Consider the following 22,914-nt stretch of genomic DNA (forward strand, 5'->3'; position numbering starts at 1 on the left):
TTACCACACGGGAAAAGTGCCATCTCTGTTCTTGGACATGGAGGCTCGTATCTTCTCATAGGTAACTATGCGACATCCACTGTACACCACATGTCGATAGAGGGCCGGGGTGACACCACGCCACAGTTTGGACACTCCTTCCTCCCGTATTATACCCAGCCCTGTCTTGACCATACCACGATGAGGCAACTGAAGGAAAAAATGGAAAAAAATAAATATTAGTCATTGTTTTTTTTTTTTTTTTTTTTTTTTACTGCTTGAATAGCACATAACACATGGTCCCAGTATGTTACTAAACTCCAACAATAGAATTCTTCTCAAATTTCCAACCAATGTTGAGGATAAAATTTCAAGTCGCCAGTCTAATTAGATTGGAGGATAGCACGTCTGCCTTGTCAAGCGCTAGGTCGCGGGTTCGATTCCCAGGCGGGTTAGATTTTATCCTAAACAGATAATGAACCTTATCTGTTTTCAGAACGGCTGTCTTTCTCCTATCCTGTCCTCCTTCGATTTTGGGACGATTTGACCTCCAGTGTTTGACTCTCATTTAGAAGAAAATTTACATTCGTTGACCTTATGATGATATATCTGGATGGATGTTTCTCTTACCTTCTTATCGCCATTGGTAGCCTGACTGGCAGCCTCTCCTTGGATTTGCAGACGAGTTTTTGTCAAATCCAGCGGGTAGGTAACTGGAAGACAAGAAATAATGAAATAAAGTTAACATTAGACTGTCATTTAATAACGAAACGTTAACATTAGACTGTCATTTAATTTTTACAGGGCCCAATAACACTACATCCAGGCTCAGGACCACAGTTAAAGATAATCAATTATTGTTAATCAAACAATCAAAGTGCAGCATCATCTTTAATTTTATTTTTCCAAGAGATTTCATAGAGGGAACTGTAACTGCTAAGGTCTTATCGTCCCGAAATCGAAGATAGAAGAAAACAGGTTAGGAGAAACCCAGCCGTTCTGAGAACGAACATCATTTATTTAGGATAAAATCTGCCCCAAGCGGTAATCGAACTCGCGACCTAGTGGTTACAAGGCAGACGCGCTACCTTGCAAGCGAACTAGGCTGGCACTTTAAACTTTGATCAAAAATGATGCATTCTAAAGAAAAATATCAGTGTGCTCCAGGAAAGCAGAAATCAGTTCCTAAACACAACTTTGCACTTTAAGCTTTACGCTTCACTAAACTTTTGACGTCAAAATTACGTCATCTCTCGAGTTGGACTACTATTATTAATTTATATCAGCTTCACCACGAATAGTTCGTGGTTTAGATGATTTATTTATATTACAGGTCTTATTGTTTTTCTTTTAAACATGTTATACTTATGTGATATTATTACCAATAAAATATCAAAGCCCTTGTTTGGATTACGAGAGTAAGGACCGAATTTTAAACTAGGATTATCATTTAATCCTGGTCAGGATTAGGTTCTAGGAGAGCTATTCTATGTGGGAAAGTAATGTTGGACAAAGAAAAAATACTCAGCTCAAGTTCTTAATTTTCTGTGAGGGTCAATGATAATTTTGAGCTGGTACTAGGCTATGGTCAGTTCTCCATTGTGGAGGTTGTTAGGAGTAAGTTAACTTACTTTGTGGTATGAGTAGTAGGAACTTCCATCCTGACTTGGACCTTTTTAAACTCGGCTTATTTCTGTAGTGTTGTGCTATTGCCGGAGAGTGCTTTTTTGTAAGAAAGTAAGTTCACTGATTTAAATATGATAAAAAGGGTTGCAAATGAACATTTTCCTGGAAAGAACATTAAAAAATTCATAAAATGAATAATAATCAAATATTTCGTGAATCCGCGAGGGATCTAGCACAGGGGAGCGTGTTGAGGACGAGATTTTTCGAGAAAAATCCCATGACAACAGTAGGGAGATGGGATTTTATTTTTCATAAAACGTCCCTTTCCCACCATAAATTCTTTGTTTATTTTTGACTTGTAATTTTATTTTCTGTTTGTCACTTTGTCAAGACCGAAGACCTCACAACTTTTGAAGAATTTGAAGTAAAATTTCGCTTTTCGTAGGTAGGTACTTACCTAATAGGTAATTAGTTTTCTCAACCTCTTTTTATTCTTGCGCTAATTCAAGTCACAAAAGTGAGTGTTTCTGTCACCTACTATAAAGTACCTACTCTTTTTTGTCTACTGTCATCAAGTCAGTAGTCAGTGTCTCTATAGTCCCTGCTGGATTGCCTTGTTTGAGATATCTAACGTGTGTCTGTGTTGGTACGAGATCAGTTCAAGGAAGATGAAGCTGTGTGAGTTCTGTGGAAAGCTAATGGAGGTGTCAAATCTGAGTTGACATCACAAGCTTTGTTCTACGAAGCCTCCCTCTGATGAAACTGTGAGTAAATTCACTTGCAATGAATGTGGGAAATCTTTTTCAAGAAAGGACAACCCCAAAAGACACTCCAATTCTTGTCAAAGTGTATCCTTGAAGAAAAACAAACATCCCTGTAATTTCTCCGGCTGCTCTATCCTGTTTTCCACTCAAATTGATTTGATAGACCATAATGGTTGAAATGCATCAGTCGTCTTCTATTCAATCTTGTCAGTTCAAAGAGTTCAACAACCACTGTGAATTTTTCAAATGGAAAAAAAAACTGAAGAACAATTGACCTACTCTTATTTCTCTCAAAAGCCCCTACTTGTCATACATCATATCAAAGGTCTTAAAGAATGTAGTACTGTTTGAGCTCAATCCAACAACCAAGGCCGGCATTATGGCCTACTTGTTCTCTCACACATAGGGGAAGCAACAAAAATGGAAAACTCATATTAATTGGTGATTTATGCTTCAAATAGGTCCCACTAAAGGGGTATTTTATTTATGTTAAATGGAAATTTTTCCTAATCCAAAATATTCCACTGTGGTCACTTTTTTTATCCCCACCACAGTGCTTTTTGTACTGGATAATAAAATGCAAAGTCAGCTGATTTCTTCTTCCATTTACTAGTTCAAATGCTAATAATAAAAAAAAAGTGGATTTGTTGGAAAAAAAAAGATGGCGACAAAATGCGCCGCAGGCCAAATTTTTTCAAGATAAATGACCTTTGACCAAGATAATGACCTCAAGACTACTACAGCCATTTCTCTTTGATCTGGCTTTGGGCCCCTAATAGGTATTTACTATAAGTGAACTGGAATTTTTTTTAGAATATAACAACAGCGCCGCAGGCGAAATTTTTGAACATTTTGGTCTAAAATCTTCAGAAATTCAGTCTCATCGAAATCCTAATCTTCAGCTCCGCAGGAGAATTTTTTTAAAAAGCATGAACCTGAAGTTTGTCATTATACAGTCTACACATTCACATATCCTGAGGGGATGAAGGTCAACACAAAAGAGGGGGAAATGAGCAGCGCCGCAAGCGAAATTTTTGAAAATTGTGAGCTACAATTTATAGAAACCAGAATTAACGAAAGTGAAATTTTTATGGGCACAGGCGAAAATTTTGGTATCAAATTTTTTTTTAAAAAAACTTAGTTATCAAAAACACAAAATTTGGCGCCGCAGGCGAAATTTTGAAGATTTTGGTCTACAATAGTAAGAGAAGCAGACTTGTCAAAGGTGTAATCTTCAGGGCCGCAGGCGAAACTTTTCAGTAAGTATGTAACCTGTAGCTTGTCATGTGTCAGTTTTTTATGTAATTAAATACGTGTAAAAGACGAGTATAGTTATTCCCCCAATACATTTCTATAGAACACAAAATGACAGCGCCGCAGGCGAAATTTTTTTCGAGAAAATTTAAGTAGCTCCTTCAAGGTTGCATACTTTTTTTTTACTGACCAAAGTCTTTTTCTCGTTTTATAGGCTTTGAAATATTCCCAAAACTTTTTTATGAAGAGACAAAATTTCAGCGCCGCAGGCGAAATTTTGGGAGATTATATGTTGCCCCTTCATGGTTGTTGTGTATGATGGTGGTTTCGAACCAGTGTATTTCGGTTTTCCAATATCCAATATTGGCTAGAGTGAATTGATTCAATCCTCAATATCGCAAGCACCAATCAATGTCCAATCTCTGATCAGGTAGAGAGTTGAAAAAAGTTAAAAATAACGTAAAATATTTATTTAGACTCTTTATTGGTTATGATTCAATGTACACAAATACAAGAAATTACAAACAAAGGGCGAAATTATCGAAAATATTGCCCGGGGCAATCTCTACCATTCAACCCAACAAAATTCACAAAACATCAACAAAATTACCTTGTCATTACAATAAAAATCGTAAAAACAAAATAAAAAGCAATGACCCACGAAATTTGTCAACACAACGATCACTCCGCAAAAAATCACACTTTTTCGGTCGTTTTTTCTACTATACGCAAAAATTATGAATCCATATTTCAATTTACATCGACTGATAAAAAAGAAAGCAAATTGGCAGTCTGAAAAGTGCACCCAAACTTTCTAATATCTAAATCTAAAACAAACTATAAGGGGTAGCTTTTCAAAATTCAGTCCCGTGTTACTGAAAAATAAATAATTAAATAAGCACTGTTTATATCAATACCAATAGCCCGAAAAAAAGAGGTTTAGACTAGGGTTTATACTTCTGTAGTGGGGAAATGAGGTCTAAAACAGGGTCTACACCTAACAAATAAGGTTTAAAAAGGGTCTACCTACACTAAAGAGGCGGGTTCTAAAGAAGTTTCTACAGAATCTACAGTGAAGAAAGTTTAAAACAGGGTTTACACTATGTCCCCCATCCCCGCAAATTCCAAATCGTTGACATACAAACAATTTGAACAATAAAAACAATTGAATTAAATTTGACATCACCTGAAGCACTTAAAAACTAGACACTTTTTTTTTTAATTTGAACCAAAATCTTTTAATGTTAGTAGGTACCTACGTAAGATCAATCTTACCAACTTTAGAGGAGTTCCTGAATTTTTATTTTTAATGAACCTTAAAAAAGTCTTTAAAGCAGTTCTGCAGTTTAGCATGGAATAACGGAGTTACTTTCTCTATCTTTTTGTTTGCTATTTATTATTCTTATATTCTTACTAGTGGTTGACCCGTCCTTTGTACGGGACCACCACACACACACAAATACACTCCCCCCCCACACACCACACCCACACACACACACCACACCCATCACACAACACACACCCACCACACACACACACACACACAAACACCCATCACACACACACAAACACCCATCACACACACACACACACACACCCACCCACACACATCACACACCAACCACACACCACCCACCACACACACATCCATCACACACACACCCACCACACACACACCCACCACACACACACACAAACACCAAACACACACACACCCCCACACACACACACACACACACACACACACACACACACACACACACACACACACACACACACACCCATCACACACACCCACCACACACATACACACACACGGTCGCGCTACGCGCTCCCTGACATGTCCCACAGAGCAGCATAATAGGCATAACTTTGAACCGCCGCCATTTTGAATCAGGATGAAATGTGATAATTTTAACAAACAAAAAAAAAAAAAATTCATCAAAATCGGTCGAGCCGTTTTCTCGTTAAAAGAGGACAAAAACGGGTCTGTCAGCAAAATAGGCCATTTTCTTTACGTTTTTGAAGTGCAATGGAAGGGCCTCACCCTGGAGGAACCTCCTTGTTGATCAAGGTTAACCTCCACGCCAGGTAAGTATTTGAGTCAGCTCCCATGGCGTAGTGGTCACTGCACTCGCCTTGCACGCGGGAGACCCGGGTTCGATTCCCGGCGGGGTCAAGAAATTTGTATCATGCAAATGATTGATCCCGTGACTGGCTGTTGCGGGGCCCACTCAGCCTCGTGAGGAAAATGAGTAGCTATGACATGTAAATGCGCATAGCGACCGGTGCCAGCATGGTAGGTAAACATTGGTTGTTAGGATTATTGAGATATGTATTGGGAAAAATCCTACAATGCTGCAGTGAACACCAAAGTTGTGACATAATAACACAAAGAAATTGCATTTACATTAAGGCTATAACTGTAAAACATGTTCCCTATAATATGTCAAAATACATAAGACCTTGGTTAGACTGCTAGGGTAAAGGGACTTTTCAGTCCTATCCCAGCAGGATAAACAAGATATATTCTATTCTATAGATTTACCTGGACAACACATGAGTTAGATGACTATCGGACAGGGAGGTGTGAGATATAATCAGATGCTTGGCCGTATCGTACGTTGTGAGATCACCCAGGTTGACCAGTGCTGCTCTCTGTACGTTGGGAATGGAACCTTTCCACAGACCTCGGATCCCACCCTCACTCAGAATCTTCTGAAACGCGTGCCATGGACTGTGTACTCTGAGGAAAATGAGAAGAAAATATCTAGAAGACATCTAGTGGTTACCTTTTTTTTTTTCTTCTTCAGTTTTTCACCGCCATTTTTATTTCGTAGCAATGAAACATCTGCTACATAAGACTCATGTGGTCTGTGTCGTAGCTTGCCCATCCCATAGTATGTTCCTCATCAATGAAATACACAATAGAGCACATACCTGGGCGCTTTTCCCTGGAGCTGTCGTTTGCCCTCCATCTGAATCTGAACTTTGACCAGATCCGCGGGACTGGATAGGAACTGAGCCAGTGCCCCTGATGATACGCCACTGATTGCTGATTTCCTGGAAAAAATATAAGATACACATTACAAAATTAAAACAAATTAGGTCACATTTTATAAAGCAAACGTCGTACATGGCTGATACCTGGATGGGAGAGCCCAAGCAGTGATGTACCGAGGGGGGGGGGTCGGAGTCTGGGCTACAGTAAAAGAGAAAAATAAGGCTCAAGGGAGGGCAGCTTAGCCCCCCCACCCTAAATTGTGGTTGTGTAAGACCAAGTTCAAGCAAATCCTTTGTATTTGGTTCCAAAATATCCCTATCATCAAACAGAAAAGACCTAGTTTAGACTGCGAGAGTAAAGGGACTCCTCAGTCGTATCCCAGTAGTCTAAACAAGGACTAGCCAGCCTCGTTAGCTTGGTTGGTAGAGCGTCTGCCTTGTAAGCGCTAGACCGCGGGTTCAATTCCTGCCGGAGCGGATTTCCTGAACGAATAATGTTCGTTTTTGGAACTGCTGGCTTTATCCTATCATGTCTTTCTTCTCTCTTCGATTTCGGGACGATAAGACCTTAGCAGTTACAGTTCCCTCTATCAAACCTCTCTATCCATAAAAAAAAAAAACATAAAACAAAGGTCTACCCTTTCACTTACCACACGGGAAAAGTGCCATCTCTGTTCTTGGACATGGAGGCTCGTATAGTTAGCTTGGTTGGTAGAGCGTCTGCCTTGTAAGCGCTAGGCCGCGGGTTCAATTCCTGCCGGGGCGGATTTCCTGAACGAATAATGTTCGTTTTTGGAACTGCTGGCTTTATCCTATCATGTCTTTCTTCTCTCTTCGATTTCGGGACGATAAGACCTTAGCAGTTACAGTTCCCTCTATCAAACCTCTCTATCCATAAAAAAAAAAACATAAAACAAAGGTCTACCCTTTCACTTACCACACGGGAAAAGTGCCATCTCTGTTCTTGGACATGGAGGCTCGTATCTTCTCATAGGTAACTATGCGACATCCACTGTACACCACATGTCGATAGAGGGCCGGGGTGACACCACGCCACAGTTTGGACACCCCTTCCTCCCGTATTATACCCAGCCCTGTCTTTACCATACCACGATGAGGCAACTGAAGGAAAAATGGAAACAAATACATTTTAGTCATTGGGGTTTTTTTTTTTACTGCTTGAATAGCACATAACACATAGTCCAAGTATGTTACTAAACTCCAACAATAGAATTCTTCTCAAATTTCCAAACAATGTTGAGGATAAAATTTCAAGTCGCCAGTCTAATTAGATTGGAGGATAGCACGTCTGCCTTGTCAAGCACTAGGTCGCGGGTTCGATTCCCAGGCGGGCGTAGATTTTATCCTAAACAGATAAGGTTCATTTTCAGAACGGCTGTCTTTCTGTCCTCCTTCGATTTTGGGACGATTTGACCTCCATTGTTTGACTCTCATGTAGAAGAAAATTTACATTTGTTGACCAAATGATGATATATATGTACCTAGGGTAAGTGTACCATTTATTCGTCCACCTAAAAAACGTACCATTTATTGGCCCACCTGGCCACATTTATTTTTCTAATTTTTGTTTTTATGACTACAATTTTGAAATACCACTGGTTCGATAGCAGTCTTTGAGCCCTTTCTTTTGATGAAATTGGATCTTGAAAAAGTTCGTCCAGTTCAGAGACTTGTGGCGTAGACCCTCAGGTGGGCCAATAAATGGTACGTTTTTTAGGTGGGCGAATAAATGGTACACTTACCCTATCTGGATGGATGTTTCTCTTACCTTCTTATCGCCATTGGTAGCCTGACTGGCAGCCTCTCCTTGGATTTGCAGCCGAGTTTTGGTCAAATCCAGCGGGTAGGTAACTGGAAGACAAGAAATAATGAAATAAAGTTAACATTAGACTGTCATATAATAACAAAACGTTAACATTAGACTGTCATTTAATAACAAAACGTCAACATTAGACTGTCATTTAATAACGAAATGTTAACATTAGACTGTCATTTAATAACGAAATGTTAACATTAGACTGTCTTTTAATTTTTACAGGGCCCAACAACACTACATCCAGGCTCAGGACCACAGTTAAAGATAATCAACTATTGTTAATTGATCAAACAATCAAAGTGTAGCATCTTTAATTTAATTTTTCCAAGAGATTTCATAGAGGGAACTGTAACTGCTAAGGTCTTATCGTTCCGAAAGCGAAGAGAGAAGAAAACAGGATAGGAGAAACCCAGCCGTTTCCGAGAACGAACATCATTTATTTAGGATAAAATCTGCCCCAAGCGGTAATCGAACTCGCGACCTAGTGGTTACAAGGCAGACGCGCTACCTTCCAAGCGAACCAGGCTGGCACTTTAAACTTTGATCAAAAATGATGCATTCTAAAGAAAAATATCAGTGTGCTCCCGGAAAGCAGAAATCAGTTCCTAAAAACACAACTTTGCACTTTAAGCTTTACGCTTCACTGAACTTTTGACGTCAAAATTACGTCATCTCTCGAGTTGGACTACTATTATTTATTCTTCACCACGAATAATTCGTGCTTTAGATGATTTATTTATATTACAGGTCTTATTGTTTTTCTTTTTAACATGTTATATGTGATATTATTACCAATAAAATATCAAAGCCCTTGTTTGGATTACGAGAGTAAAGGGACTTTTCAGTCTCATTCTGGCAGCATAAACAGGGTACATATATTCTATTAATCTATTCTATATTACTTACTGACTTCGGCCACACAGGCAGCGGCCACTGACACAATGTAGGTGCACCACACCGAGTCGGCATAATTATAGGCAGGCGCGGTCTTGTGCTGAACGACACTGGTGGCTACCATGCTGCCGAATCAGGGGCGGCGGGTTAGATGGGGGCTGCAACTGGATCCAAGGCCACTGATGAGGGAGGGCCGTGATCAGAGCGGAGGCGAGAGAGGAAAACTGAGCAGTTGTATTGTTCTGCGAAGAGGAAACATAAAGACGAAAATCATTATTTTATTTAATTCTCTTTTATTGTATACTTATTTCTACTATTACTGAAAAATAAATAATTAAATAAGCACTGTTTATATCAATACCAATAGCCCGAAAAAAAAGAGGTTTAAACTAGGGTTTATACTTCTGTAGTGAGGAAATGAGGTCTAAAACAGGGTCTACACTCAACAAATAAGGTTTAAAAAGGGTCTACCTACACTAAAGAGGCGGGTTCTAACGAAGTTTCTACAGTAAAGAAAGTTTAAAACAGGGTTTACATTATGTCCCCCATCCCCGCGAATTCCAAATCGTTGACATACAAACAATTTGAATAATAAAAACAATTGAATTAAATTTGACATCACCTGAAGCACTTAAAAACTAGACACTTTTTTTTTAATTTGAACGAAAATCTTTTAATGTTAGTAGGTAAGATCAATCTTACCAACTTTAGAGGAGTTCCTTAATTTTTTATTTTTATTGAACCTTAAAAAAGTCTTTAGGGCAGTTCTGCAGTTTAGCATGGAATAACGGAGTTGCTTTCTCTGTCTTTTAGTTTGCTATTTATTATTCTTATATTCTTATTGAATAAAATAAAAGACTAGAATACACTTGGTCTAAACGTAAGTAAGTCTGAAATGATTTAGAATTTCCAACAAAACCTTGTCCTAGCCTCAGGATGATCAACTAATCAATTCCAATGCACCTTTATCTATTAATATCAACACAGCTTATCACTTACAATCAGTGGAGAAGAGTTTTTTTCCCCCAAAACTGAACATGAAAATATAGGTAGCTTTTTGTTCTTGAAAAAATGAAAAATAGACGAGACCCATTGGAAGAACAGGGTGTCTACCAAAATGGAAAAATAAAATTCCCTGACTTTTCCCGGTTTTCCAGTCCAATTTTTCAAAATTTCCAGTCTACTTTTCCAAGATTTTCCACTCTATTCCCACTGCGCCGCAGCCGATTTTTTTTTCCAAGCAATGTTCTCAAGCCTGTTAAATTTTTTTCAATCTTTTTTCATCCGACTAGGGTAAGGTCTTGAGTCCTCCATTTGCACCATGAAATAACTGTGCCGCAGGCCAAATTTTTTCAAGATAAATGACCTTTGACCAAGATAATGACCTCAAGACTACTACAGCCATTTCTCTTTGATCTGGCTTTGGGCCCCTAATAGGTATTGTAGTAGGTATTTACTCTGGCTGTGTTTATGTACAGGGCTGAGATGAGCTCGGACGAGGTGAGATAGGATATTGTTTCTACAGTTTTGCATTGGAGTGGTAACTTAAGCGAGGATAGCGTGCCCATCACACACCACACACATCCACTACACACATACACACACGGTCGCGCTACGCGCTCCCTGACATGTCTCACAGAGCAGCATAACAGGCATAACTTCGAACCGCCGCCATTTTGAATCAGGTTTGAATGTGAAAATTTCAAGTAGCCTATGTCACCTGGAGTACTTTTCTTAACAACCACAAAAAATTTCATCGAAATCGGTCGAGCGGTTTTCTCGTGAAAAGAGGACAAAAACGGGTGTATTAGGCTATTTTCTTCACGTTTTTGAACCGCCGCCATTTTGAATCAGGATGGAATGTGAAAATTTCAAGTAGTCTATGTCACCCGGAGTACTTTTCTTAACAACCACAAAAAATTTCTTCAAAATCGGTCGAGCCGTTTTCTCGTGAAAAGAGGACAACCAAAGGTCTATTTAGCGTAACAGACAGGCATACACACATACAGACAGACAGACAGACAGACAGACAGAAATTTTTCTAATGTGATTTTTGGAATCGTGGATGCATAAGGAGTAAGAATAACTAAAAATTTCACGATTCTAAGCAATGTACAGACAAATCTACAATTTTATTTATATAGATTGAATAAAATAAAAGACTAGAATACACTTGGTCTAAACGTAAGTAAGTCTGAAATGATTTAGTATTTCCAACAAAACCTTGTCCTAGCCTCAGGATGATCAAATAATCAATTCCAATGCACCTTTATCTATCAATATCAACACAGCTTATCACTTAATTACAATCAGTGGAGAAGAGTTTTTTTCCCCCAAAACTGAACATAAAAATGTAGGTAGCTTTTTGTTCTTGAAAAAATGAAAAATAGACGAGACCCATTGGAAGAAATATCAGAGATTTATAAGTAAAATAGACAACACAGCTGATACTCGTAAAAAATCAATTTAACATTAAATAACACGGTAACCTAGGTATCCCTTAAAATTTGTAGCATACGTAACGATCCTACACCACTAGAGTTTTGTTTGACATAATTTTCAAAATGAGATAACAGATAAGATAATTCAGACGTAAATAAACGAAATTTTGTCAGGCTCTGATTACAAAAGGGTCAGAAACGGCGTTTGGGTGACGAAAACGCAAAGGTTGGTTCCAAAGTTTCAATGGAAAAATATTACTGTCGGTTACTCGGTATTTTCAAAACGTCAAAAAATATCGCAAGCACCAATCAATGTCCAATCTCTGATCAGGTAGAGAGTTGAAAAAAGTTAAAAATAACGTAAAATATTTATTTAGACTCTTTATTGGTTATGATTCAATGTACACAAATACAAGAAATTACAAACAAAGGGCGAAATTATCGAAAATATTGCCCGGGGCAATCTCTACCATTCAACCCAACAAAATTCACAAAACATCAACAAAATTACCTTGTCATTACAATAAAAATCGTAAAAACAAAATAAAAAGCAATGACCCACGAAATTTGTCAACACAACGATCACTCCGCAAAAAATCACACTTTTTCGGTCGTTTTTTCTCGAAAAAAATTTCAACTTTTCGCCGGAAAAAAACAACAAAACAAACCGTTAGGTGATAACAAATATTTCAATGTTTTTTTTTTTTCTCTATTATTATTACTTTTTCTCACTTTCAACGTACTGTTATGAAGCGTATCACATGATGGCACTCGGCCAACTATTTTTATCAAGACAAGATTTTAATACTCTAGTGCTACATTTATTATTTTATTATTTAAATAGTTACCTAGGCAAGTTCTTACATAGGTAGGTACCTAACTAATTATTCAATTCATGAGATGATAAGAGGTCAATGCATGTAGGAAATGAGCAATATAACTACCGAGTGCTTATGACAAAAACAACCATGAACTTGCATTTTACCGACCTCGAATAGAATAGCTAGGTAGGTACTAGTAGGTACCTACCTAGCCAGGTGAAGTGAATTCACCATCAGTCCTAAGATAAAGAAGATATTTCTACTTACCATTTAATTTATTGAGTCTGGAAGGTTCAAAAATTCCAACAGAAAAACGAAAAGAACAGGGTTTTGAAAAGGGAAAAAGGAGGTTTAGGCAAAAAATAATTTCAAGGTTTTACGTAAAACTTTCTACCAAAATCACCAAAATATCTTTCATTCTACAGTCTACACCTGACCTGACCTGGGGATCCTGACTATCCAGAAATTTAGCTATCAGCAAAAAATTTTGTTTATCGATTGACAAAACGGAACAACCAATCAAATTTCGTTCACGGAGGTGAATCATCAGTGGACACTGCAAAATTTCCAAAGTGCAGCCCGAAAATTCGCCATATTTGATAGAAAATTTTGGGGCGCGAAAATTTAAAAATCATTTCAAATCAAATGTCAACAATGGACGTTTTTGGAACTTTTTGACATTTTGACCATTTTTTATTAAAATAAAAAGGTAAAACGGTCTTTATATATCTGCTTTTTGTTCTATGGAAGTGTATTTCACAGAAGTTCAACACTTTACTATGTCCGATTATTAAAAGTAAGTATCTCATCATCCGTGTAGGTATAGGTTAATTAGTGGCAGTCCGTCTAGCTTGAAGTCTGTCAAGCGCTAGGTCGCGGGTCCGATTCCTGGCCGGCGCATAAAATTCGCCCTGGGCGGGACTTAATACCAACTATTTCAAACTACATAGTACATAGTTAAGTACGAGTAGCTTGGAAAATTGCGCGCTTAGGTCGCGGGGTCTATTCCTGCCCAGAGCGAACTTCCTAAACAGATAAGGTACCTTCTCGAAACGGTCGGGCTTTCTCCTATCCTGGCCTCCTTCTCTTCGCTTTTGAGACAAGACCTCCGTTGTTTCAGTTTTCTATCAAGCCACTTGAAAAAAAATAAAAAAATAAAAAATAAATAAATAAAAAAATCGTCGAATTAGAACCCACTCTCTCTATTTTCGTTACTGAACGCACACATTTTTCTTGAATGAAATCAACGTGCAAGTCTTACCCATCCGAATCCCACTCTCCTATCTAAAGGTGTGCACTGTGCACTGTACATAGCTACTACAATGATTATTCCGAATATTCAAGACGCTATGACCTAGAAATCAATAGTCCTGGGAAATGACTTTATCAAAGGTCAACGACCTTTGAATACGAAACGACATTCGAGAGCTTCGTTATGCATAATTCATTGAGTACGAAAGTTAAGACGAAATAACTAGTGGTTCAGGGAACTATAGAAGTCGCTCAGGAACAGGACCTCTGCGAAGATCCTATCCCGGAATCTCCTGACAAATTTAAGGAGTGCGGCAGCGCTCCGCCCCGTCAAGTAAAGAAAATTTGACCGCGCTACTAGAGATACCTACATACATATTATACGCCACACACTAAGTAGTTTCCTTTAGGTGTTATACATGACTGCCAAATTTCATCAAAAATCGGAAAAACCGTTCTGGACTTATAACAAAACAAAATCTTATAAAAGACCTCTAAAGGGTTTCTGAAGATTCGAACCCACGACCTCTAGATTATCGGGTAAATGTTCGATTGCTCAGCTGCTCAACAAGACTTTTAATAGAGTTGGACTTGAATCAAAATTGAACAACAAAAGATTTTTTTCACGGAGTGAACGACCTGGTATTTCAGTTTTAAAACGCCTTATTCGAAAAAAAAAAAAAGATTTCATTTTCATTTTACGTCATCGTCATCAGCAATAGATTAAAGAAGCCTCAAGTTAAATGACCAATGACCATATAACCAAACTGGTTCTATTTAAAACTGGTCCTATGGTGTTACAATCAGTGTGATGACAATAGCCCTATGGGGTCAATGTATAGGTAGATAGTCAATAAAATAGGTATAGGTACTTAGGTATCTACTAGGTGATATTGGAACATGTTGTCCTTGAAGTTCAGACAAAAATAGGAGGTACATGTTGATAAGAAGATGAAAGTTATATGGAACATTACACGAGAACTACCTAGATACCTACTTATTAGGAAGACTTTAACAAGTGGATAGGTAGGACATGACCATTATGTACTTCACAGGTGTCCTGTCCTAGAGCTATGTCATATATCAAGGACAATTCAACAAAACTAACAACTGAACAAAGAATTCACTAGTAAGGTTGAGTAAAAAACGTCATTTACTTATGTAGGTACCTACTTGGATTTTTTTTTTAATAAGTAGATCTATAATGATACCAGTTACCCAGACAAATTATCGGGTAAAAATGTTCGATTGCTCAGCTGCTCAACAAGACTTCTAATAGAGTTGGACTTGAATCAAAATTGAACAACAAAAGATTTTTTTCACGGAGTGAACGACCTGGTATTTCAGTGTTTAAATGCCTTATTCGAAAAAAAAAAGATTTCATTTTCATTTTACGTCATCGTCATCAGCAATAGATTAAATTAAAGAAGCCTCAAGTTAAATGACCAATGACCATATAACCAAACTGGTTCTATTTAAAACTGGTCCTATGGTGTTACAATCAGTGTGATGACAATAGCCCTATGGGGTCAATGTATAGGTAGATAGTCAATAAAATAGGTATAGGTACTTAGGTATCTACTAGTAACTAGGTGATAGTGGAACATGTTGTCCTTGAAGTTCAGACAGAAATAGGAGATACATGGTGATAAGAAGATGAAAGTTATATGGAACATTACACGAGAACTACCTAGATACCTACTTATTAGGAAGACTTTAACAAGTGGATAGGTAGGACATGACCATTGACATGTACTTCACAGGTGTCCTGTCCTAGAGCTATGTCATATATCAAGGACAATTCAACAAAACTAACAACTGAACAAAGAATTCACTAAGTAGTAAGGTTGAGTAAAAAACGTCATTTACTTATGTAGGTACCTTCTTGGATTTTTTTTTTTTTAATAAGTAGATCTATAATGATACCAGTTACCCAGACAAATGACAACAAATACTACAGGTTCATGTTAAAATCCAGCTTCCAAGCATGTTAAAATGTCAACAGAGATGTTAACATGAACCTGTTAAATTCTAGGTATTAATATCATGAATCTCCAGAATCTCTCTTACTCTGCAATTAGGTAACAGATATTAAAACTCACCAAAACAGAACCTTCCCTTTGACACTAAAATATTCTAACAAGGGATCCAATCAATATGAACTGTACTCAGTAATCTAATTTTATCAATGAATTTTCACTTCTTCTTTTTTTAAGTAAAGGTACATAATTATCTTCTCCACTGATGACTTTTTATTGAATTGACCTTTATGTATTTTTCATCACAAGGATCATTAGGGAAAGGTCACAAAGGCTATTCAGAGTATTCAGTAAGCAAACTGAAAACTCAATTAGCCTATGTCGTGGGTCAGACAGTGGTGGATCCTAAAGGTTACCTGACAGATCTGCAGAGTATGATCCCCACGTATGGAGGTGACATTAATGATATCAAGAAAGCCAGACTTCTCCTCAAGTCGGTGAGGGAAACAAATCCCACATAAAACAAAGGTCTACCCTTTCACTTACCACACGGGAAAAGTGCCATCTCTGTTCTTGGACATGGAGGCTCGTATAAAACGCCTTATTCGAAAAAAAAAAAAAAAAGATTTCATTTTCATTTTACGTCATCGTCATCAGCAATAGATTAAAGAAGCCTCAAGTTAAATGACCAATGACCATATAACCAAACTGGTTCTATTTAAAACTGGTCCTATGATGTTACAATCAGAGTGATGACAATAGCCCTATGGGGTCAATGTATAGGTAGATAGTCAATAAAATAGGTATAGGTACTTAGGTATCTACTAGGTGATATTGGAACATGTTGTCCTTGAAGTTCAGACAAAAATAGGAGGTACATGTTGATAAGAAGATGAAAGTTATATGGAACATTACACGAGAACTACCTAGATACCTACTTATTAGGAAGACTTTAACAAGTGGATAGGTAGGACATGACCATTATGTACTTCACAGGTGTCCTGTCCTAGAGCTATGTCATATATCAAGGACAATTCAACAAAACTAACAACTGAACAAAGAATTCACTAGTAAGGTTGAGTAAAAAACGTCATTTACTTATGTAGGTACCTACTTGGATTTTTTTTTTAATAAGTAGATCTATAATGATACCAGTTACCCAGACAAATGCCAACAAATACTACAGGTTCATGTTAAAATCCAGCTTCCAAGCATGTTAAAATGTCAACAGAGATGTTCACATGAACCTGTTAAATCTAGGTGTTAATATCATGAATCTCCAGAATCTCTCTTACTCTGCAAATAGGTAACAGATATTAAAACTCACCAAAACAGAACCTTCCCTTTGACACTAAAATATTCTAGCATGGGATCCAATCAATATGAACTGTACTCAGTAATCTAATTTTATCAATGAATTTTCACTTCTTTTTTTTCAAGTAAAGGTACATAATTTACATAATTATCTTCTCTACTGATGACTTTTTATTGAATTGACCTTTGTGTATTTTTCATCACAAGGATCATTAGGGAAAGGTCACAAAGGCTATTCAGAGTATTCAGTAAGCAAACTGAAAACTCAATTAGCCTAGGTAATACATAGCAAAATGAGAACATGAATATGAACATTTGAGGTAGGAGGTAGGGAAGTGTACATAGAATTTTACAAACTTCCAATAGGTACCTACCTACCTACCTACTTAAGTAGATGATATTGGAAAAGTGTAGGAGTAAGAGAGGGAGGAAGCAATATTGAAAAGCACATTTCTCTTGAAACAAAGCCAAGTTGTCTTTTTATTGCTGTGGGAAAGTGGAAGAGGAAAATTAAAGGTCAAAACAATAAAGAAAGTCTGGCTCTTGATGTCTAGGGTTGAATATAAACAAATAAAAGTTGTTTGAGTTCACCTACTTTTTCTGTGAATTCTAAATAATATTTGTGACACAGTTACTTGAAATGTGACTTCAAGTTTTTAAAGGTAGGGAAGTGTACATAGAATTTTACAAACTTCCAATAGGTACCTACTTAAGTAGATGATATTGGAAAAGTGTAGGAGTAAGAGAGGGAGGAAGCAATATTGAAAAGCACATTTCCCTTGAAACAAAGCCAAGTTGTCTTTTTATTGCTGTGGGAAAGTGGAAGAGGAAAATTAAAGGTCAAAACAATAAAGAAAGTCTGGCTCTTGATGTCTAGGGTTGAATATAAACAAATAAAAGTTGTTTGAGTTCACCTACTTTTTCTGTGAATTCTAAATAATATTTGTGACACAGTTACTTGAAATGTGACTTCAAGTTTTTAAAACAATTTTTTGAAAGAGGGAAGTGTACTTAACTGCTAAGGTCTTATCATCTCAAATGGGAAGAGAGAAGGAAGACAGGATAGGAGATAGTCAGCTATTCTGAGAACAAACCTGATCTATTTTAGATAAAGTTTGCCCCAGGTGAGAACTGAGCCCATGATCTGGTGCTCTAAGGTAATTCGGCTGTCAACAAATTAGACAGTGTTTGACCTACAGATACCTACAAATTTATAAAGAACTTTCTTACTATTTACTTTAGGTCACCTTGCCTTTTTGGTAGATATTTTACACAGCTCAAAAGTAGCTTGAAGAAATGTGACTTCAAGTTTTTAAAACAATTTTTTGAAAGAGGGAAGTGTACTTAACTGCTAAAGTCTTATCATCTCAAATGGGAAGAGAGAAGGAAGACAGGATAGGAGATAGTCAGCTATTCTGAGAACAAACCTTATCTATTTTAGATAAAGTTTGCCCCAGGTGAGAATTGAGCCCATGATCTGGTGCTCTAAGGTAACTAGGCTGGCAACAAATTAGACAGTGTTTGACCTACAGATACCTACAAATTTATAAAGAACTTTCTTACTATTTATTTTAGGTCACCTTGCCTTTTTGGTAGATATTTTACACAGCTCGAAAGTAGCTTGACAGTTTTTTTTTTTTTTTTTTTTTTTTTTTTTTTATATAGAGAAGTTGAAGGAATATTTCATTGGGGGATGTAGGACTTTGTATCTACAAGGGGCAGGTTGTTGGACAAGGTGTAAAACCTGCTTCTGGCTCTCCTTCTTTCCAGTTAAAGGTAGGACCTTTGTACATAGCTATACCCTAATGAAACAAGTCTAAAAGCAGACATTTTTGGCATATGGACCTAAGTACATGATGATCATTAATGTCTGAATTATCTCTAGTGCTACATTTATTATTTAAATGCCAGCCTAGTTAGCTTGGTTGGTAGTGCATCTGCCTTGTAAGTGCTAGGCCACGGGTTCGATTCCCACCCAGGGCAGATTTTATCCTGATGAGATGTTTGTTCTTGGAACAGCTGGCTTTCTCCTATCCTGTCTTCCTTCTCTCTTTGATTTTGAGATGACAAGAAGTTACAGTTCCCTCTGTCAAACCTCTTCAAAAAAAAAAAGAAAACCATCTTGAATGAATATCAGAGATTTATAAGTAAAATAGACAACACAGGTACTCGTAAAAAAATCAATTTAACATTAAATAGCAAGGTAACCTAGATATCCCTTAAAATTTGTAGTATAACGATCCTACACCACTACATCAGTTTTGTTTGACATAATTTTCAAAATGAGATAACAGATAAGATAATTCAGACATAAATAAACGAAATTTTGTCAGGCTCTGATTACAAAAGGGTCAGAAACGGCGTTTGGGTGACGAAAACGCAAAGGTTGGTTCCAAAGTTTCAATGGAAAAATATTACTGTCGGTTACTCGGTATTTTCAAAACGTCAAAACTATCGCAAACACCAATCAATGTCCAATCTCTGATCAGGTAGAGAGTTGAAAAAAGTTAAAAATAACGTAAAATATTTATTTCGACTCTTTATTGGTTATGATTCAATGTACACAAATACAAGAAATTACAAACAAAGGGCGAAATTATCGAAAATATTGCCTGGGGCAATGTCTACCATTCAAGTATTCAACCCAACAAAATTCACAAAACATCAACAAAATTACCTTGTCATTACAATAAAAATCGTAAAAAACAAAATAAAAAGCAATGACCCACGAAATTTGTCAACACAACGATCACTCCGCAAAAAATCACACTTTTTCGGTCGTTTTTTCTCGAAAAAAATTTCAACTTTTCGCCGGAAAAAAACAACAAAACAAACCGTTAGGTGATAACAAATATTTCAATGTTTTTTTTTTCTCTCTATTATTATTACCTACTTTTTCTCACTTTCAACGTACTGTTATGAAGCGTATCACATGATGGCACTCGGCCAACTATTTTTATCAAGACAAGATTTTAATAAGCAATGTCAAGATCAAACCAAGTTCGTCAATTTATCAATCGACGATAACCACTCTCCTATTATGATTTGTTGCATAATTTGTAACAATGAGTGCAATTAGTGGCAGTCCGTCTAGCTTGAAGTCTGTCAAGCGCTAGGTCGCGGGTCCGATTCCTGGCCGGCGCATAAAATTTGCCCTGGGCGGGTTTTAAATCGGCCGGCGCATAAAATTCGCCCTGGGCGGGACCTAATACCAACTATTTCAAACAACATAGTTACGAATAGCTTGGAAAATAGCGCGCTTAGGTCGCGGGGTCTATTCCTGCCCAGAGCGAACTTCCTAAACAGATAAGGTACCTTCTCGAAACGGTCGGGCTTTCTCCTATCCTGGCCTCCTTCTCTTCGCTTTTGAGACAAGACCTCCGTTGTTTCAGTTTTCTATCAAGCCACTTGAAAAAAAATAAAAAAATAAAAAATAAATAAATAAAAAAATCGTCGAATTAGAACCCACTCTCTCTATTTTCGTTACTGAACGCACACATTTTTCTTGAATGAAATCAACGTGCAAGTCTTACCCATCCGAATCCCACTCTCCTATCTAAAGGTGTGCACTGTGCACTGTACATAGCTACTACAATGATTATTCCGAATATTCAAGACGCTATGACCTAGAAATCAATAGTCCTGGGAAATGACTTTATCAAAGGTCAACGACCTTTGAATACGAAACGACATTCGAGAGCTTCGTTATGCATAATTCATTGAGTACGAAAGTTAAGACGAAATAACTAGTGGTTCAGGGAACTATAGAAGTCGCTCAGGAACAGGACCTCTGCGAAGATCCTATCCCGGAATCTCCTGACAAATTTAAGGAGTGCGGCAGCGCTCCGCCCCGTCAAGTAAAGAAAATTTGACCGCGCTACTAGAGATACCTACATACATATTATACGCCACACACTAAGTAGTTTCCTTTAGGTGTTATACATGACTGCCAAATTTCATCAAAAATCGGAAAAACCGTTCTGGACTTATAACAAAACAAAATCTTATAAAAGACCTCTAAAGGGTTTCTGAAGATTCGAACCCACGACCTCTAGATTATCGGGTAAATGTTCGATTGCTCAGCTGCTCAACAAGACTTTTAATAGAGTTGGACTTGAATCAAAATTGAACAACAAAAGATTTTTTTCACGGAGTGAACGACCTGGTATTTCAGTGTTAAAACGCCTTAATACCATTGGTGAACCGCAACAAGAAACACTTCATGGGTGTTCCAGCACCATTAGGATATGTTGCTGGTGTAGGTCGTGGTGCCACCGGTTTCACCACACGTTCTGATATCGGTCCTGCCCGAGATGCAAATGATGTATCTGATGACAGACATGCAGCTCCTGTTAAACGGAAGAAAAAAGACGAGGAGGAAGATGACGAAGAAGACTTGAATGATAGCAACTTTGATGAGTTCAATGGGTATGGAGGATCTCTGTTCAATAAAGATCCATATGATAAAGATGACGAAGAGGCAGATATGATTTATGAGGAGATTGATAAACGGATGGATGAGAAACGAAAAGATTACAGGTGAGTAAGTTATAGGTGAAATATGTTGTTTACTAATGTCTGGAAATTTGACCATTAGGATTAGGCCATTTTTCTAATGATAGGAAAATATAAATAATACCTACTTCATAAAGAAGATGAATTAATAATAAATTATTTACTTACTTATCCAAGTACAGAAAGGAGGACAATAATGGTAACAACACCCATTCCTAAAGAAATTTACTGCAGTTGAGCAATGTCATTCATTTATTTATGGTATGTGCCCTGTGTACCATAAATGTTACTATGGTGTAGTGAATTAGTGACTATCTTTAATGTAGATCCCAAGAATTCCAGAAAAATGACAATGTAAATGGATAAACTACTAAGTAATGGATAAACTTCTCAAGTATTACCTGTCTTTTCAAGCCACAAAATTATGGTGATAATAATTCCTTGAGATGGTATTCAATGTGTTGAATAGGTATTTAATTGGCTTCCAATTATTTTCATCCTATTTTATGAATCGATTTCAGGGAAAAGCGGTTACGAGAAGAATTGGAACGCTACCGTCAGGAGCGGCCCAAGATCCAGCAACAATTCAGCGACCTGAAGCGAGGCCTGGTCACTGTATCGATGGACGAGTGGAAGAACGAGGGGCAGGTTGTTGGACAAGGTGTAAAACCTGCTTCTGGCTCTCCTTCTTTCCAGTTAAACGTAGGACCTTTGTACATAGCTATACCCTAATGAAACAAGTCTAAAAGCAGACATATTTGGCGTATGGACCTAAGTACATGATGATCATTAATGTCTGAATTATCTCAGTGCTACATTTATTATTTAAATAGTTACCTAGGCAAGTTCTTACATACCTAATTATTCAATTCATGAGATGATAAGAGGTCAATGCATGTAGGAAATGAGCAATATAACTACCAAGTGCCTATGACCAAAACAACCATAAACTTGCATTTTACCGACCTCGAATAGAATAGGTAGGTACTATATATTGTACCTATCCAGGTGAAGTGAATTCATCAGTCAGATAAAGAAGATAATAGTTCTACTTACCATTTAATTTATTGAGTCTGGAAGGTTCAAAAATTCCAACAGAAAAACGAAAAGAACGGGGTTTTGAAAAGGGAAAAAGGAGGTTTAGGCAAAAAATAATTTCGAGGTTTTACGTAAAACTTTCTACCAAAATCACCAAAATGTCCAAATTATCTTTCATTCTACACCTGACCTGGGGAT

At 37.3% G+C, this 22,914-nt stretch overlaps 2 protein-coding genes and 1 pseudogene across 7 annotated transcripts in view; 1 reads left to right on the plus strand and 2 right to left on the minus strand.

The window, feature by feature from the left end:
- LOC103513274 (mitochondrial uncoupling protein 4) overlaps window positions 1–22,914 on the minus strand; it is a 25,549-nt gene extending 2,635 nt beyond the window's left edge. The window contains exons 1-6 of one of the 6 annotated variants that reach the window (XM_017445761.2): window positions 12,887–13,069; window positions 9,370–9,599; window positions 8,416–8,498; window positions 7,564–7,748; window positions 6,564–6,686; window positions 6,010–6,369 (exon numbers count right to left, since the gene is read on the minus strand). In XM_017445761.2, coding sequence (XP_017301250.1) covers window positions 6,168–6,369; window positions 6,564–6,686; window positions 7,564–7,748; window positions 8,416–8,498; window positions 9,370–9,481 — 705 coding nt within the window. In that variant the 5' untranslated portion in view covers window positions 9,482–9,599; window positions 12,887–13,069 and the 3' untranslated portion in view covers window positions 6,010–6,167. Of the gene's footprint in view, window positions 1–4; window positions 190–6,009; window positions 6,370–6,563; window positions 6,687–7,563; window positions 7,749–8,415; window positions 8,499–9,369; window positions 9,600–10,059; window positions 10,182–12,309; window positions 12,520–12,886; window positions 13,070–19,840; window positions 20,027–22,734 lie in introns of those variants that run through there. The other 5 variants (XM_026826537.1, XM_026826538.1, XM_026826534.1 and 2 more) reach the window with 5 other exon arrangements.
- Window positions 5,518–5,722, minus strand: LOC113469090 (annotated as a pseudogene).
- Window positions 21,358–22,410, plus strand: LOC103513287 (pre-mRNA-processing factor 6-like). The gene is made up of 2 exons (XM_008478104.2): window positions 21,358–21,702; window positions 22,200–22,410. Exons 1-2 carry the CDS (start codon window positions 21,386–21,388, stop codon window positions 22,408–22,410), a joined length of 528 nt encoding a protein of 175 aa, XP_008476326.1. The 5' UTR covers window positions 21,358–21,385.

Source organism: Diaphorina citri, unplaced genomic scaffold, assembly GCF_000475195.1.
Source record: "Diaphorina citri unplaced genomic scaffold, Diaci psyllid genome assembly version 1.1 scaffold949, whole genome shotgun sequence".
NCBI classification, from domain to species: Eukaryota; Metazoa; Arthropoda; class Insecta; order Hemiptera; family Psyllidae; genus Diaphorina; species Diaphorina citri.

Bases quoted from the DNA above. Each gene is read 5' to 3' on its own strand.
- LOC103513287 (XM_008478104.2), top strand. From the start codon at position 21,386: ATGGGTGTTCCAGCACCATTAGGATATGTTGCTGGTGTAGGTCGTGGT. The intron at 21,703-22,199 runs GTGAGTAAGTTA...AATCGATTTCAG, and splicing joins GAGAAACGAAAAGATTACAG to GGAAAAGCGGTTACGAGAAG.